This window comes from Coregonus clupeaformis, chromosome 17 (assembly GCF_020615455.1).
Source record: "Coregonus clupeaformis isolate EN_2021a chromosome 17, ASM2061545v1, whole genome shotgun sequence".
Classification (NCBI taxonomy): Eukaryota; Metazoa; Chordata; class Actinopteri; order Salmoniformes; family Salmonidae; genus Coregonus; species Coregonus clupeaformis.
In genome coordinates this window covers 53,880,027-53,894,125 of record NC_059208.1, presented here as the reverse complement: position 1 = coordinate 53,894,125, position 14,099 = coordinate 53,880,027, and the positions used below count along the sequence as shown (strand labels likewise).

The 14,099-nt window shown below is 43.7% G+C and overlaps 1 protein-coding gene across 1 annotated transcript; it reads left to right on the top strand.

Moving 5' to 3' along the window:
- The first annotated feature begins 667 nt into the window (after positions 1-667).
- On the top strand, positions 668-13,361 carry LOC121586745 (HEPACAM family member 2). The gene is made up of 9 exons (XM_041903694.2): positions 668-751; positions 6,769-7,128; positions 7,402-7,686; positions 10,008-10,307; positions 11,111-11,239; positions 11,493-11,514; positions 11,623-11,657; positions 12,065-12,138; positions 12,386-13,361. Exons 1-9 carry the CDS (start codon positions 685-687, stop codon positions 12,518-12,520), a joined length of 1,407 nt encoding a protein of 468 aa, XP_041759628.1. The 5' UTR covers positions 668-684; the 3' UTR covers positions 12,521-13,361.
- Positions 13,362-14,099: the final 738 nt, after the last annotated feature.

The window sequence follows — 14,099 nt, the reverse complement described above, 5'->3', positions numbered from 1 at the left end:
GCCCATATCTAAACTAACACTCACATTTTTATTTTAATAGCACAGATTTCACTAACAGCTGCTTTTTTTGTGGAAGGTTTCACTTGCAATGACTGCAGTATATGGTTGTCTCACCTACCTTAGTACAAGTCGTGCTGGATAAGAGTGTCTGCTAAATGACCAACATGTAATGTAAATCCTTGTGCCTGTGACCCTCAGGCTTAGTGAAATACAGGCACAAAGATACATTTACATTACATTTTGACTAGATAGTATACAGCTTATGTCAGAATTGACCAGAATTGACTTTCTAGGCGAACTTATGCAGCAGGTTAGCAGAATTAACGTAGCAGTTTAGGAGAATTAGGTTTAGGTTAGGAAAATAGTTAGGGTTAGCTAAAATGCAAACAATTTGACAGAAGCTGTTTCAATGTCTAGCCATGACCAGGCACAAGGTGTGGCGGCCATGCTGTTCCTGTGCCTGTCAGGTGTAGGCTACCTCTCCCACTCGAGTCACATGGGAGGGGCCTGTGCTGCTGGCTTATTTCCCTGGCAAATGTTGTCACCACCAGTTATGTTCCCCTCCCTCCCTCCCTCCCTCCCTCCCTCCCTCCCTCCCTCCCTCCCTCCCTCCCTCCCTCCCTCCCTCACTGTCACAGTCTCAAGCCAGAGCAGACAACTCCTCAGAGGATATAGGATGCACTAATGGAGGCCCCTGGAAGAAGGACCTTTGTCGCTCTGTGTTTCTACACTGCACTATTTACTCACTCAGGTAAGAGGAAGAAGAAAAACACATGTTTATTGAATGTAATTTCAGGAGAAATTCATTAAATGTTTTGCGAGTGTAACTAAAAGCGTTGCTTTTATGGTCCCACATCAACATCAACATTGACAATTATCTTTCATTAGTTTGATCATGATCGAGCCATTAGACTGTATTTGATTTGATCAGTTATTACGCACATAATAGAATGGTACTTATTTAATCATAGTGTATAGGACAGATATATGCATGTGTGTTATTGCAAAGCGTTGATGTCCGTGTTGGTCCATGATGATTCTATGGTGGTTGACTAAGTTGTTACTATGTAGGTATGTTAGATTGCAGTAGCTACCGATATTTATGATCTGATTGCATGTGTTCATATGGGTTTTTTGGTTTGACCTTTATGGTCGTAATGAGGGGGATTTTAGCATTTCTGTAGTAAGCAGAAGAGGCAGGAATGACACACTGGAAAGAGTTCATCAACGAGGTCTCTGCTGACTTAGCTTGGAGTCTGTCTAATCAGGGACGGGGGACGGGGGACGGGGGGGCAATTTAGATGGTTCAGTCCATCTGGCATTTGCCAGAATTGCCCTATGGCCAGTCGTCCCTGCTGATGATAACAGATATCCAACCAATGTCACATGACCAGATAAGACCACCCCCTGATGCCCTAACACAACAATATAGTTCACTTCAGAGACTGTTAGTGTGATCAACTTCACTTGAAAGGTCTTGTTTGTGTAATCAAGGAAGGAGGAGGGGGACACTTGATTGTGGTGTACCAGCAGCATTCAGCTGGCCAATGGTGCTGGTGGCCTTTATTTGGGATCCAAACAGAGGTGTCAACGGGCGGAGTGTGTGTTTACGAGTGTGTGTGTGTGTGTGTGTCAGTGAATACATCCCCTCACCTCCTCAGAGCCCGTTGTCTCAGTAATGTCCACTGTCTCTTATCCAGTGGTGAAAGTAGATGTCTTACCGGTACGGGACACCCAAGCATCTGCACAATTTTTCTGTTACAGCCTAGGTGTAGCCTAATCATAGAATGACATCTTGTATCCCTATTAATTTCATATGATCTCTGTGGGCATAGTAGACTAGGCCTAGTAAAGATTGGACATATCACCTTTAATATAATATGCCATTTAGCAGACGCTTTTATCCAAAGCGACTTACAGTCATGCGTGCATACATGTTTTGTGTATGGGTGGTCCCGGGGATCAAACCCACTACCTTGGCGTTACAAGCGCCGTGCTCTACCAGCTGAGCTACAGAGGACCACATGCAATCCTTCATTTAACATGTATTACCTTTTAATGTGGCATAAACACAACCAGTCATGATGTTTTCATCTGATTGTCTAACAATCACTTCAATCACTTCATTAAAGCTAGGCTACCCGTGCATGTTAGTCCACTCCAAAGATTATTCCAGCATCCAAACAGTGCACTGTGCACCCGCAATTTGATGAATGGAAAGAGACATCTGTTACAAAACACCTTCATGTGTAGGCCTTACTCCTGTAGCCTGAATTTATGCATCCACTGCTTTCTGTGTGCGGTAACGTTAAATTATGGTGTAATAGCCTATAGTTTTCCAGGCATTTTGTGTTAATTATTGTGATGGGCTCACGTTTTACCATTAAGGCGTATACCCCACTATTTATTTTGCCAGGACGTCGTACCGGACTGTACTAGCTTACTTTCACCCCTGCTCTTATCAACCCAACAATCCCGGGCTTGTTTAGAGACAACAGTGGCAGCAGTGGGTTCAGCACACTCTTGTCCTGCTTATTATCAAGCAGACTAGTCTCATAGACTAGACGTAACATACTGTAGTAAACATAAATCCGGGACACAGTATATGTTACGTTAGGTATAGTTGGAAAAGAAAAGGAGAGCCGCACACTCTAGGAGCTCAGATGCAATCATTCTATAGCCAACATTTTGTATAATGACAAACACTGCAGGTCACTAGTTTATATAGTTTCAAAGGACACACAGGTGTCTGTAATCATGGCCGGCTGTGGCTTGATTTCATTGGTTGATTTACAGATATAAATAGAACATATACAAATCATGAATGGATAACATACGATCAGAAATACAATTTGGCTACATAGGCCTACAAACATTATTTACAATGGATAGCAAAAACACAATAATCACAAGAATGGCTTCAGATCAAACTCTACGTTGAGACCGAAGTGTGCATGCAATGGTCTTTAAATTAAAGATCCAGGCGGCCTCTCACGTTAACAATAAATTGTCGAGGTCACCCCCTCTCCTAGGGAGGGTGATGTGTTCGATGCCAATATAGCTAAGGGACAAAATATAGTGGTACACTTCCAAAAAGTGGGCCGCAACTGGGTACGTCGAGTGTCTGAACCTAATGGTGCTACGATGTTCAGAGATTCGTAGTTTTAGTTTGCGCTTCGTTTTGCCCACATAAGGTTTACCACAGGGATAAGTTATAGATAAATAACTGCCTTAGTGGAGTACGTGATAACACCTTTCATTGGGATCGGCTTTCCTGTTTGGGGGTGTTTGAAGGATCTACATTTGTAAGTGCCATTGCATTGAGCACAGCCATTACACTTGTAGTTTCGATCCAGTAGAGGCGCAAGGAGACGTTAGAGGTATTTTGTGGTGGTAAATCAGAGTTTACCTCTGCCCCGCGAGAATACGACCAAGGGAGGGTCCGAAAACACATTACCAATACTGTCATCGGATCTTAAAATGTGCCAATGTTTGTGAACGATTTGGTATGGTTACATAAGATAGAATGTTACTTTTAAGGCAAAAATTAAAGGAGGGTGGTTGGTTGGGCATATAATGCGAATGTCTAGCAACCCAAAGGTTGTGTGTTCAAATTTCATCATGAACAACTTTAGCATTTTAGCTGATTAGCAACTTTTGAGCTACTTTGCAACTACTTAGCATGTTAGCTAACCCTTCCCCTAACCCTAACCCTAACTTCAACTCTTTAACCTAACTCCTAACCCTAACCTTAACCCTTTAACCTAACTCCTAACCTTAACCCCTAACTCTTAGAGCTAACGTTAGCCACCTAGCCACCCAGCTAACATTAGTCACAACAAGTTTGAATTTGTAAAAATGTTTTGGTACGATACATTTTTTTACAATAGAAAACATGCACATACAAACGAAAGCATACAGATGCACACAAACATCAACGTCATCACACCTGCCCAGACCCACCTGCTCACACCCCCATCTCCAGGGCTCGCATCACTCTCCGTCCCATGGCTTCAAACTGCACCATTTGGTTTCTATTCGTTGCCCATGCACTTTCAACATTTAGACAATAAAGCATTTGACCTTTCCATTATGTTAACGATGGAGGATTGGTTGATTTACAGTTTTTAAGTATACGTTTTTTCAAGATTCTTGGAATTCACAACATCATAAGTTTAGCAAATTCTTAACATATTGTACGAATTGCAATTCGTAACATACAGTATCATACGAATTGTAATTCGTAACATACCATACGAAATGGAGTGTCTTGGATTTGCGTACAGAATAATACAAAATGCTCTGAGACCAGTTTGATTCAACAGGCCTTCCTAGACCTTCTGCTGGAGTAAAAACAGTAAACACAGACAGGCACACACACACACACACACACACACACACCACACACACACACACACACACACACACACACACACACACACACACACACACACACACACACACACACACACACACACACACACACACACACACACACACACACACACACACACACACACACACACACACACACACACACACACACACACACACACACACACACACACACACACACACACACACACATACACTCCCAGTGATGGCCAAGCTGCTACCCGTGGCCTGCAGGCCACTCGGAGTGTGACATGGATGGGGGGAGGCTGTTGTATTGTTGAAGTTTAGGACATAACACCAGGCACACAGTTAATCTATTGTGATGAACAACAGTGACGTCCACAGGAGGGAGAGAGAGGGAGAGAGAGAGGGTGGGAGGGAGGGGGAGAGAAGGGATGGAGGTGAGGGGAGGAAGGGGGAAGGAGGGAGGGAGGGAGAGAGAGGTGGGGGAGGAAGAGAGAGGGGTGGGGTGAGGGGCAAGAAAGAGGGAGGGAGGGGGAGGGAGAGACAGAGACAGAGAGGGAGGGAGGGAGGGAGGGAGGGAGGGAGGGAGGGAGGGAGGGAGGGAGGGAGGGAGGGAGAGGGGGATAAAAGACAGAGGGTGTAGAAACAGAAAGGGAGAGAAAGTGATACGGGAGCGGGGAGAGAGAGGGAGAGGGAGGGAGCGGGGAGAGAGAGGGAGAGGGAGGTGGAGAAAGAGAAAGAGAAGGGGGGGGGGTGAGTGTATTTACCTGTATACCGCCTAGCTACCTGCCTGCTGCTGCTTAATCTGAGCTGCAACAACACACTTACAGTATGACATCACCTAGTCTCTTCCTGATCATAGAAACCCAACCCTGCCATTGGCAAAATATCTGCAAAACTTTCCGTTTGTTACTTTGAGAAAGAAAGACAATGTGGAAGACACCAAACCCAATGACAGGAAATGGCAGTTCACGAACATAGTCCATTCCCTATTGCAGGGTTCTTCAATTCCAGTCCTGGAGGGCCGAAACACCTCTGTTTTTCATCCTCTCCTTCTAATCAGGGGCTAATTCAGACCTGGGACACCAGGTGAGTGCAATTAACTACCAGGTAGAAATAAAAAACAGAAGTGTTTCGGCCCTCCAGGACCGGAATTGAAGAACCCTGCCCTATTGGATGTCGTACCACAAAGATGATTGTTTTTCTGTCAGTTATCAGTGTGCAAAATCCTCATGGGAACTGCTTGCTACCGTAACGTTAACAGAGCAAAGTAGGTGTACAATATTCAACGGCTGCATCATACAGCGTAAAGATGTTTGCTTTAATACCAGTTAGTAGTAACAAGACATGAGGCTTGTCATTGGCTCTAAGAATTGGGTTAATATTTGCTTTCCTCAGGACAGAGTTCTGGATAAAGTAAATGGAATGATAGCATGCCACAGATGTGTCAATCATGTAAACATAGGAGGGTATCTCAGTCTAACAAACTCTTTCTGCTCTAAGAAGCGCAGAATGAAAATAAATCTGCACAGGCTGTAGACTGCCATCTTTACTTTTCATGTTCATTAAAAGATCAGGGATCTTATTCATAAAGCATCTGGGAGCAGGAGTGCACAATCTTATTCATTATGATCGAAAAGGCAAAACTGATCCTTGATCAGCACTCTTACTCTGAAACGCTTTATAAACCTGTTTTGTATGCACCAGCACCTTCATGTGTGACATGTTTACACAACTCCCCCCCCCAGAAACATATAACACTAGGTACATCTATAGTGGAAGGCTAATCAGCCAGGCCTCCTCTAATGAGAAACATTGCAGGCTTTAAGGTAGAAAACACAGTGGCCCAACACATGAACAGGTACACAAACTAGAAACGTTGCATTTGTTATTAGTGTGATAGAGTCCACCCTCTGAGACTAATTTGTTAAAACTTTCTCTCTTTCTCTCTCTATACCTCCCTCTCTCTCTCCTTACCTCATCTATACCTCCCTCTCTCACCCCTTCCTTACCTGCTCTATAATGCTCTCTCTCACCCCTTCCTTACCTGCTCTATACCTCTCTCTCTCACCCCTTCCTTACCTGCTCTATAATGCTCTCTCTCACCCCTTCCTTACCTGCTCTATACCTCTCTCTCTCACCCCTTCCTTACCTGCTCTATACCTCTCTCTCTCACCCCTTCCTTACCTCCTCTATACCTCCCTCTCTCACCCCTTCCTTACCTGCTCTATAATGCTCTCTCTCACCCCTTCCTTACCTGCTCTATACCTCTCTCTCTCACCCCTTCCTTACCTGCTCTATAATGCTCTCTCTCACCCCTTCCTTACCTCCTCTATACCTCCCTCTCTCACCCCTTCCTTACCTGCTCTATAATGCTCTCTCTCACACGTTCCTTACCTCCCCCTTCAGAAGTAAACTCAGAGTTCGTCCATGTTCCGGCCGTGCTCCATGGCGTCAAAGGGAAGTCCCTCCTCCTCTCCGTGGAGACTCACTTCCAAAATAAGGATGTTGAGATCCAGGGCAGCTGGTACCAGACCCGGCCGGGGGGCCCCAAAACCCTCCTGGTGACCTTCCACAACCATTCAGCCATCATGGTGGCCTCGATGAGACACAGGAACCGCTTCTCCTTCCAGCCCCCCAATGCCTCTCTCCTGATCCCCAGGCTGGACAAGGCGGCGGAAGGGGACTATCACCTGGACCTGGACATCCACTTCCCCCAGAGACAGGAGCTTGTCAGGGTTGAGAGGACCATCCATGTCACCGTAGATGGTGAGTTAGTGGTGGACACCAGGGAATCTTGTGTCATACTCTATGTTAGCTTCGTTGATTGACTAGCTATACGTCTTATATCTGTTGTGTACATAGGCTGATCATTGTGGAATGATGCATGTATGGAACATTTCTGCCTGGCTGCATCAATACAATTCCCATGTACTTGGAAAGACTTACAGACCTTTCCCTTAAGTTGTTTAATGGCCTGCATTACAGTACTGTTCCTTTCATCATCAGTATTCTCACTGTTCCATCTCTCCCCTTCTCCAGTACCTGTGTCCACCCCTGTTATCCAGAAGACCCCATCTTCTACAGTCATTGAGGACAAGGAGAACGTGACGTGGACCTGCTGGGTGGAGAATGGGACCAGGGTCCAGTACCAGTGGCTGAGGAACAACATGCCCCTAGATGCTAGTGATCGCCATCAGTTCTCCCACAATAACTCTACTCTGGTGATAAGCCCTGTGAGGAAGAAGGACATTGGACAGTACCACTGCCTAGCCAGGAACCACATCAGCCAGAGACAGAGCCACACACTGGACCTCAGTGTATTCTGTAAGTACTGTAGGTCTGTCTAAAACAGCACACCACTGTAGGTCATGTCTAAAACAGCACACCACTGTAGGTCTGTCTAAAACAGCACACCACTGTAGGTCTGTCTAAAACAGCACACCACTCTTTGTCTGTTTAAAACAGCACACCACTGTAGGTCTGTCTAAAACAGCACACCACTGTAGGTCTGTCTAAAATAGCACACCACTCTTGGTCTGTCTAAAACAGCACACCACTGTTAGTCTGTCTAAAACAGCACACCACTGTTAGTCTGTTTAAAACAGCACACCACTGTAGGTCTGTCTAAAACAGCACACCACTGTAGGTCTGTCTAAAACAGCACACCACTGTAGGTCTGTCTAAAACAGCACACCACTCTTGGTCTGTCTAAAACAGCACACCACTGTTAGTCTGTCTAAAACAGCACACCACTGTAGGTCTGTCTAAAACAGCACACCACTCTTGGTCTGTCTAAAACAGCACACCACTGTTAGTCTGTCTAAAACAGCACACCACTGTAGGTCTGTCTAAAACAGCACACCACTCTTGGTCTGTCTAAAACAGCACACCACTGTTAGTCTGTCTAAAACACCACACCACTGTAGGTCTGTCTAAAACAGCACACCACTGTAGGTCTGTCTAAAACAGCACACCACTGTAGGTCTGTCTAAAACAGCACACCACTGTAGGTCTGTCTAAAACAGCACACCACTGTTGGTCTGTCTAAAACAGCACACCACTGTAGGTCTGTCTAAAACAGCACACCACTGTAGGTCTATCTAAAACGGCACACCACTGTAGGTCTTTCTAAAACAGCACACCAATGTTAGTCTGTCTAAAACAGCACACCACTGTAGGTCTGTCTAAAACAGCACACCACTGTAGGTCTGTCTAAAACAGCACACCACTGTAGGTCTGTCTAAAACAGCACACCACTCTTGGTCTGTCTAAAACAGCACACCACTGTAGGTCTGTCTAAAACAGCACACCACTGTTGGTCTGTCTAAAACAGCACACCACTCTTGGTCTGTCTAAAACAGCACACCACAGAGCTTGGTTGGGGAAGGAAAATGAATGGCAACTTTCCGTACTGTATTGTCCCCATTTTAAAGAAGTGTAAATACATCCTCCTGGCCTTCTATGAGTAATCCCAGTATGTAAATCCAAACCATATCAAATTTGCATGTCTGACAGAGGTCCACTGTCCTGTGGCGATACTATCATTGCCGTATTGCTATCGTGACACTGTTGGGTTAATGAAACCAGGCTGGTCGTGGCAGGTTTGGAGATTGTTGGAGATTTTTATCAACAAAGGGCTACAATTATATACATTATTCTGTTATGTTGATGGCTGCTGACAACACACTTCAAGTTGGGATTGCAGAGACGGGTAGAAACTGAGAGAAGATAATTACTGATAATATACAGATGTATGACTGTAAGTCGCTTTGGATAAAAGCGTCTGCTAAATGGCATATTATTATTATTATTATTATTTCGTTGATACATGGTTATTCTTCGTCTTACTAAGGAGGACCCCAATGGTCCCTAGGCCCCACTTTGAGAAGCACTTCCCTAAGACATTTCAGTATCACATTGCCATTGTCATTTCTGAGGATTTGAGATTTCATTATAGGCCCCGTCTAATGCATCCAGTTTGGTTTCATATCAACAAACTCGATGTGCAAGCCAATATGAAGACCACAGTGACTAGTAGCATATCCTAGCAACTGAGGCACACAGCGCTAATGTCAGCTTTGTTTTCAATATATGACAGCCATTTTACAATGGGAAACCGCCTTCGCTAGAACCTGAATGTTTGAGAGGCCATATGGCCTTGCTTCAAGCTAACACACTGATAACAAAAATAAATGCAAATACAGTAATTGCCACCTGTTTGGCTAAAGGACGTGAGAAGACCTGGACTTCAGAAAATGACCAACACATTCGTGGCTAAATCTACTACTAGTCCCTGTAGCAGTGAAACCACGCTATGTCTTGAAACCTGATTTGTAGTGGCGTAAAGCTTAATAAAGAGCAGTGATACTAGCAAGGGCAGTGTGTGGGTTTCTTCTTTTTCTCATGTTACCATGCACCTGCAACAAAGATAGCTCAAATGTGCGAGCGCCTTTTGAATTTTAGTGATGAAGAGCCAAAAGCAGCCTTACAATAGGACGACATGTTTGGTCAGTTAATGAGATTCTGAATTATTGATAATAAAACAATTTATCTTAGCTGCCACAGTCCCAATAGAGTTTGAAGTTGATCATAGTGTTCCCAGAGGGCTGGTTTGTGACAGTATGAACCCCTCTGATATCTTCCAGATGGCCCTTACAACCTGGCTGTAAAGTCTGACCATGGCCTGAGGACCGGGGAGGTCTTCACAGTGAACCCTGGTGAGCTGGTGTTCTTCAACTGTCAGGCCGACTCCAACCCTCCCAACAGCTGTATGTGGATCTCCAAGACCAACAATGCCACTGAGGTCATCACTGTGGGACTGCGCCTGGAGGTCACGTCATACAAACTGGCCCAGGCCGAGGAGTTCCTGTGTAGGGCCTTCAACAACGTGACCCAGAAGCAGGACGAGACCCAGTTTACCCTGGTGGTGGCCAGCCTCGGGACAGGTGGGTAGAGCTGGACTGGGCTGCTGACCTGGGGTGCTGGAGGGAACGTAGGAGGGACTGGGAACACACACATCCACACACACACACACACACACACACACACACACACACACACACACACACACACACACACACACACTGGCCTGGGGTGCTGGCATTGCATAGGTGGGACTGGGAATCAGGTCTGGGTACACACTGTGCACCTTATCATGCCAGGAAGACCACGAAGAAGAAAAGACGAGACGTAATGTCAGAGGGCCAAATGTAACCGACATTTAAAACCTAAATGGTTTATATTGTATAACTTTCTAAATGTGAGCAGTAGCCTTGCTTGCAGAGAGTCCAAAGTAAAGGTACCTTTAGAACAGAACCAGGTAATTCACCCACACATGGTGAATCATAAATATCGTATTTCTTCTCAGTTGCTAAGTGCCTGGCCTGTGTAAAAGTCCACTGGCTCCATGGGAGAGTAAACAGAGAAAAAGAACAGCTGGTCTCATTGTTGACCACGTTTTACTGCATGTGTGAAGTTTCTATGTGTAGGTGGTTTCAGTCTCCAAATGGACAAACATACACACAATCTTGGCTACTGTATAGCAAATGACATATCCTATTGAGAAGTATCTAAAAATTAAATGAACAAACTAAACATACTGTGTCCACCAGGTCTGAGTTGACAAGTTTACTCTCAGCTTGGACTCTCTTCTCAAATGAGTAGCATTTAGTGTGTGTCTGGGAAACCGGCCCTGCCTAAAGTTTTGAAATGTTATTCTGAATGTAGAGTTGTTCTCTTTTATTTGTAGGAAAGGAGAGATATGTCCAGGAGAGCAGCTCATTCTCTCCTCTGGCTGGCATCACTCTGTCCTGTCTGTTCATTACTGGCTGTATGTTACTGGTCTACTTCATAAAGACCTGTCATCGTCCCAAGAGAGGTAGATGTTATGATTATCTTCATAAGGACTCAGGGTGACAGCAGCAACTGTGACCACAGAACACACACAACTACTGTAGACACTAGATTTTGAAGTTTGTTCACCGTACAGTAAATGTAAATAATCTGCAAATGCTATGTCAAACTGAAACAGGATCTAGGATAAAATAATGTCTTCTGACTCTCCATATCATTTTTGTTATTGATGAAGAGCAAAAAGTATCATCTTAAAACCTCTACTGTTTATTTTACAGTTCTCATGAACATATATAACAGGTAAGAACATTAGTGATCACAGCTTACACATGAATAAAGCACCTTTGTCTAGTTAGCCTACATGCAGTAAAGGGATTTAATTAAAGTTTCTTTGCCTCTCCCATGCAGACCTTTGACAGAACAGAAGCGCCCACACCGTTCAGGTAAGCTCCCTCTCCACCTGCACTGTTTACTTTATAGCTTATACCCTTACATTCCTGCCTGTTGTCAGGCACTGTCGTGTACATAGCCCTAGACAAACAATACTCTTCATAAACCCTTCACTAACATAGAACAATTACAGTAATCATACTTGTTTACCTTGTACAGGTATATTAGTCCATTAGCTTTGTTAATAATCTCTTTACGTTTCAGTTGGATTCGTCTGTGCTTTAGTGAACTAAGTTCAATACATTTAACCATGGTGGGGCAGTATTTGGTTTTCCCCAAACCAAAAGTGACAGGGACTAAATCAAATAGTCTACTAGGAACAGGAAACAGGAAGTAAGTGGAGAGAGGACAGAACACAGACAGGTGAAGATATCAACTATTAACTACATTGTATTTGCAGGTCATGAAGACGCAACTGAAGACTTTGGCATCTATGAATTCGTCTCTATACCTGGGAAAATGGAATCTACACAGGTATGTTGTAGGTCTTGCAACAATGCAGCTTGGTACAAAATTCCTAGTTTTCTGTCGGAACACCTCTTTCATATTGTAGTGACCCTTGCTAATGAGCCCATGTTACAATCCCCCCCATATGGGTTAATGCTATTGGTGGAATGCGTAGCCTGTTTGCCTTTCACACGTGCGACCCGGGTTCCATTCCCACCCCCTCTGTTTGCTATAACATGTAGTGTCCCTGAATGTGTTTGTTTTCATTTCCCAGGCATCAAGCAGATCTCTGGTACACCTGGAGTCTGTCCAGGATTTGCATACCACCATCTATGATGTCATCAGGCACATCCCTGAAACTCCCACGCTGGCTACCCAGAGCCTGCTGTTGAAGCAGTGTGAAGCCTAACCAGAGACCAGAATATTATTAAAGATACTTTCTGAGTCCCAAATGGAACCATATTCTCTATATAATGCACTATGGGCACTGGTCAAAAGTAGTGCACTACATAGGGAAAAGGGTGCTATTTGGGACACACACCCCAGTCTGTGACCATTTTGTATATGAACTCCAGTGAGGTTTTCCTCCTGACAAGTGTACATACCTTCACCAAAGTCCCAAGCACTTCTCTGAAATCCCATGGACATTATTCATCAATGGATGAGCTTTAATGTGTCAATAAGATATACTGTATTGATCTAATGGAATCTAAGATATTTACACTACAAGAACATATGGTACAGTTCCCACGTCTTACTTACTATTTTAAAATACTGTATTTATTTAATTTAAAGTACAATGGTGTCCTTTGAGATCTCATGAATATGTTTTTCTCTTAAAAATGTATTTATATTCAATGTGCTATTCAAGCTCTCTCTGGAAGTGGGCAAGTATATTTGGATGAATTAATTATCACATTACATGCGAGATACTGTCTGATGGCTGTTTAGTCAAACATAATTTTTCAGCATGTAAATACATCTATTCTACAGTACACTGCAATTACTTATTTTTTTTTCAAGAACTTACATTTTGTTTTACTGAATAAGCCCTATTTATTTCCATGTAAACGGTTGATGGTCTTTCTGAATGTAGCATTTTTTATCTCGACATTGTCAAATACACTCCACCGGAGGTTGAAATGCCAGATGTGCTGTTGCCTGTCTGCAGAGTATTGTACAGTTTCCAGTTACAGATATGTACTTTTTGTATTTTAATAAAGATTTATAACAATTTGATTAGACTCAGATAGAGCAGCAACTTTCCATAATTCATTATATGATAAATGTTTTCTGCCTCCCATAATGTCATAAATGTATAACTTTAGTGGTTTTAGGTGGGTGTCAGTTAGCCTAGCGGTGAGAGAGGTAAGCCAACAACAGGAGGGTAACCAGTTCAAATCCCAGGGCTGATGGGGAAAAATCTGTCAGGAAGTGTGCTGGCAACCGGAGGGTTGCTGAAATCAAATCCTACATGCCATTGCCTTGAGCAAGGCACTTAGCTCCCAGTATGGCACCTCTCCATAACCTACACTACCAGTGAAAAGTTTGGACACACCTACTCATTCAAGGGTTTTTCTTTATTTGTAAAAACATTTACATTGTAGAATAATAGTGAAGACATCAAAACTATGAAATAACACATATGGAATCATGTAGTAACCAAAAAAGTGTTAAACAAATCAAAATATATTTTATATTTGAGATTCTTCAAATAGCCACCCTTTGCCTTGATGACAGCTTTGCACACTCTTGGCATTCTCTCAACCAGCTTTATGAGGTAGTCACCTGGAATGCATTTCAATTAACAGGTGTGCCTTCTTAAATGTTCATTTGTGGAATTTCTTTCCTTCTTAATGCATTTGAGCCAATCAGTTGTGTTGTGACAAGGTAGGGGGGTAAATGCTTCACAGAGTTCAAGTAAAACACATATCTCAACATCAACTGTTCAGAGGGGACTGTGTAAATCAGGCCTTCATGGTCGAATT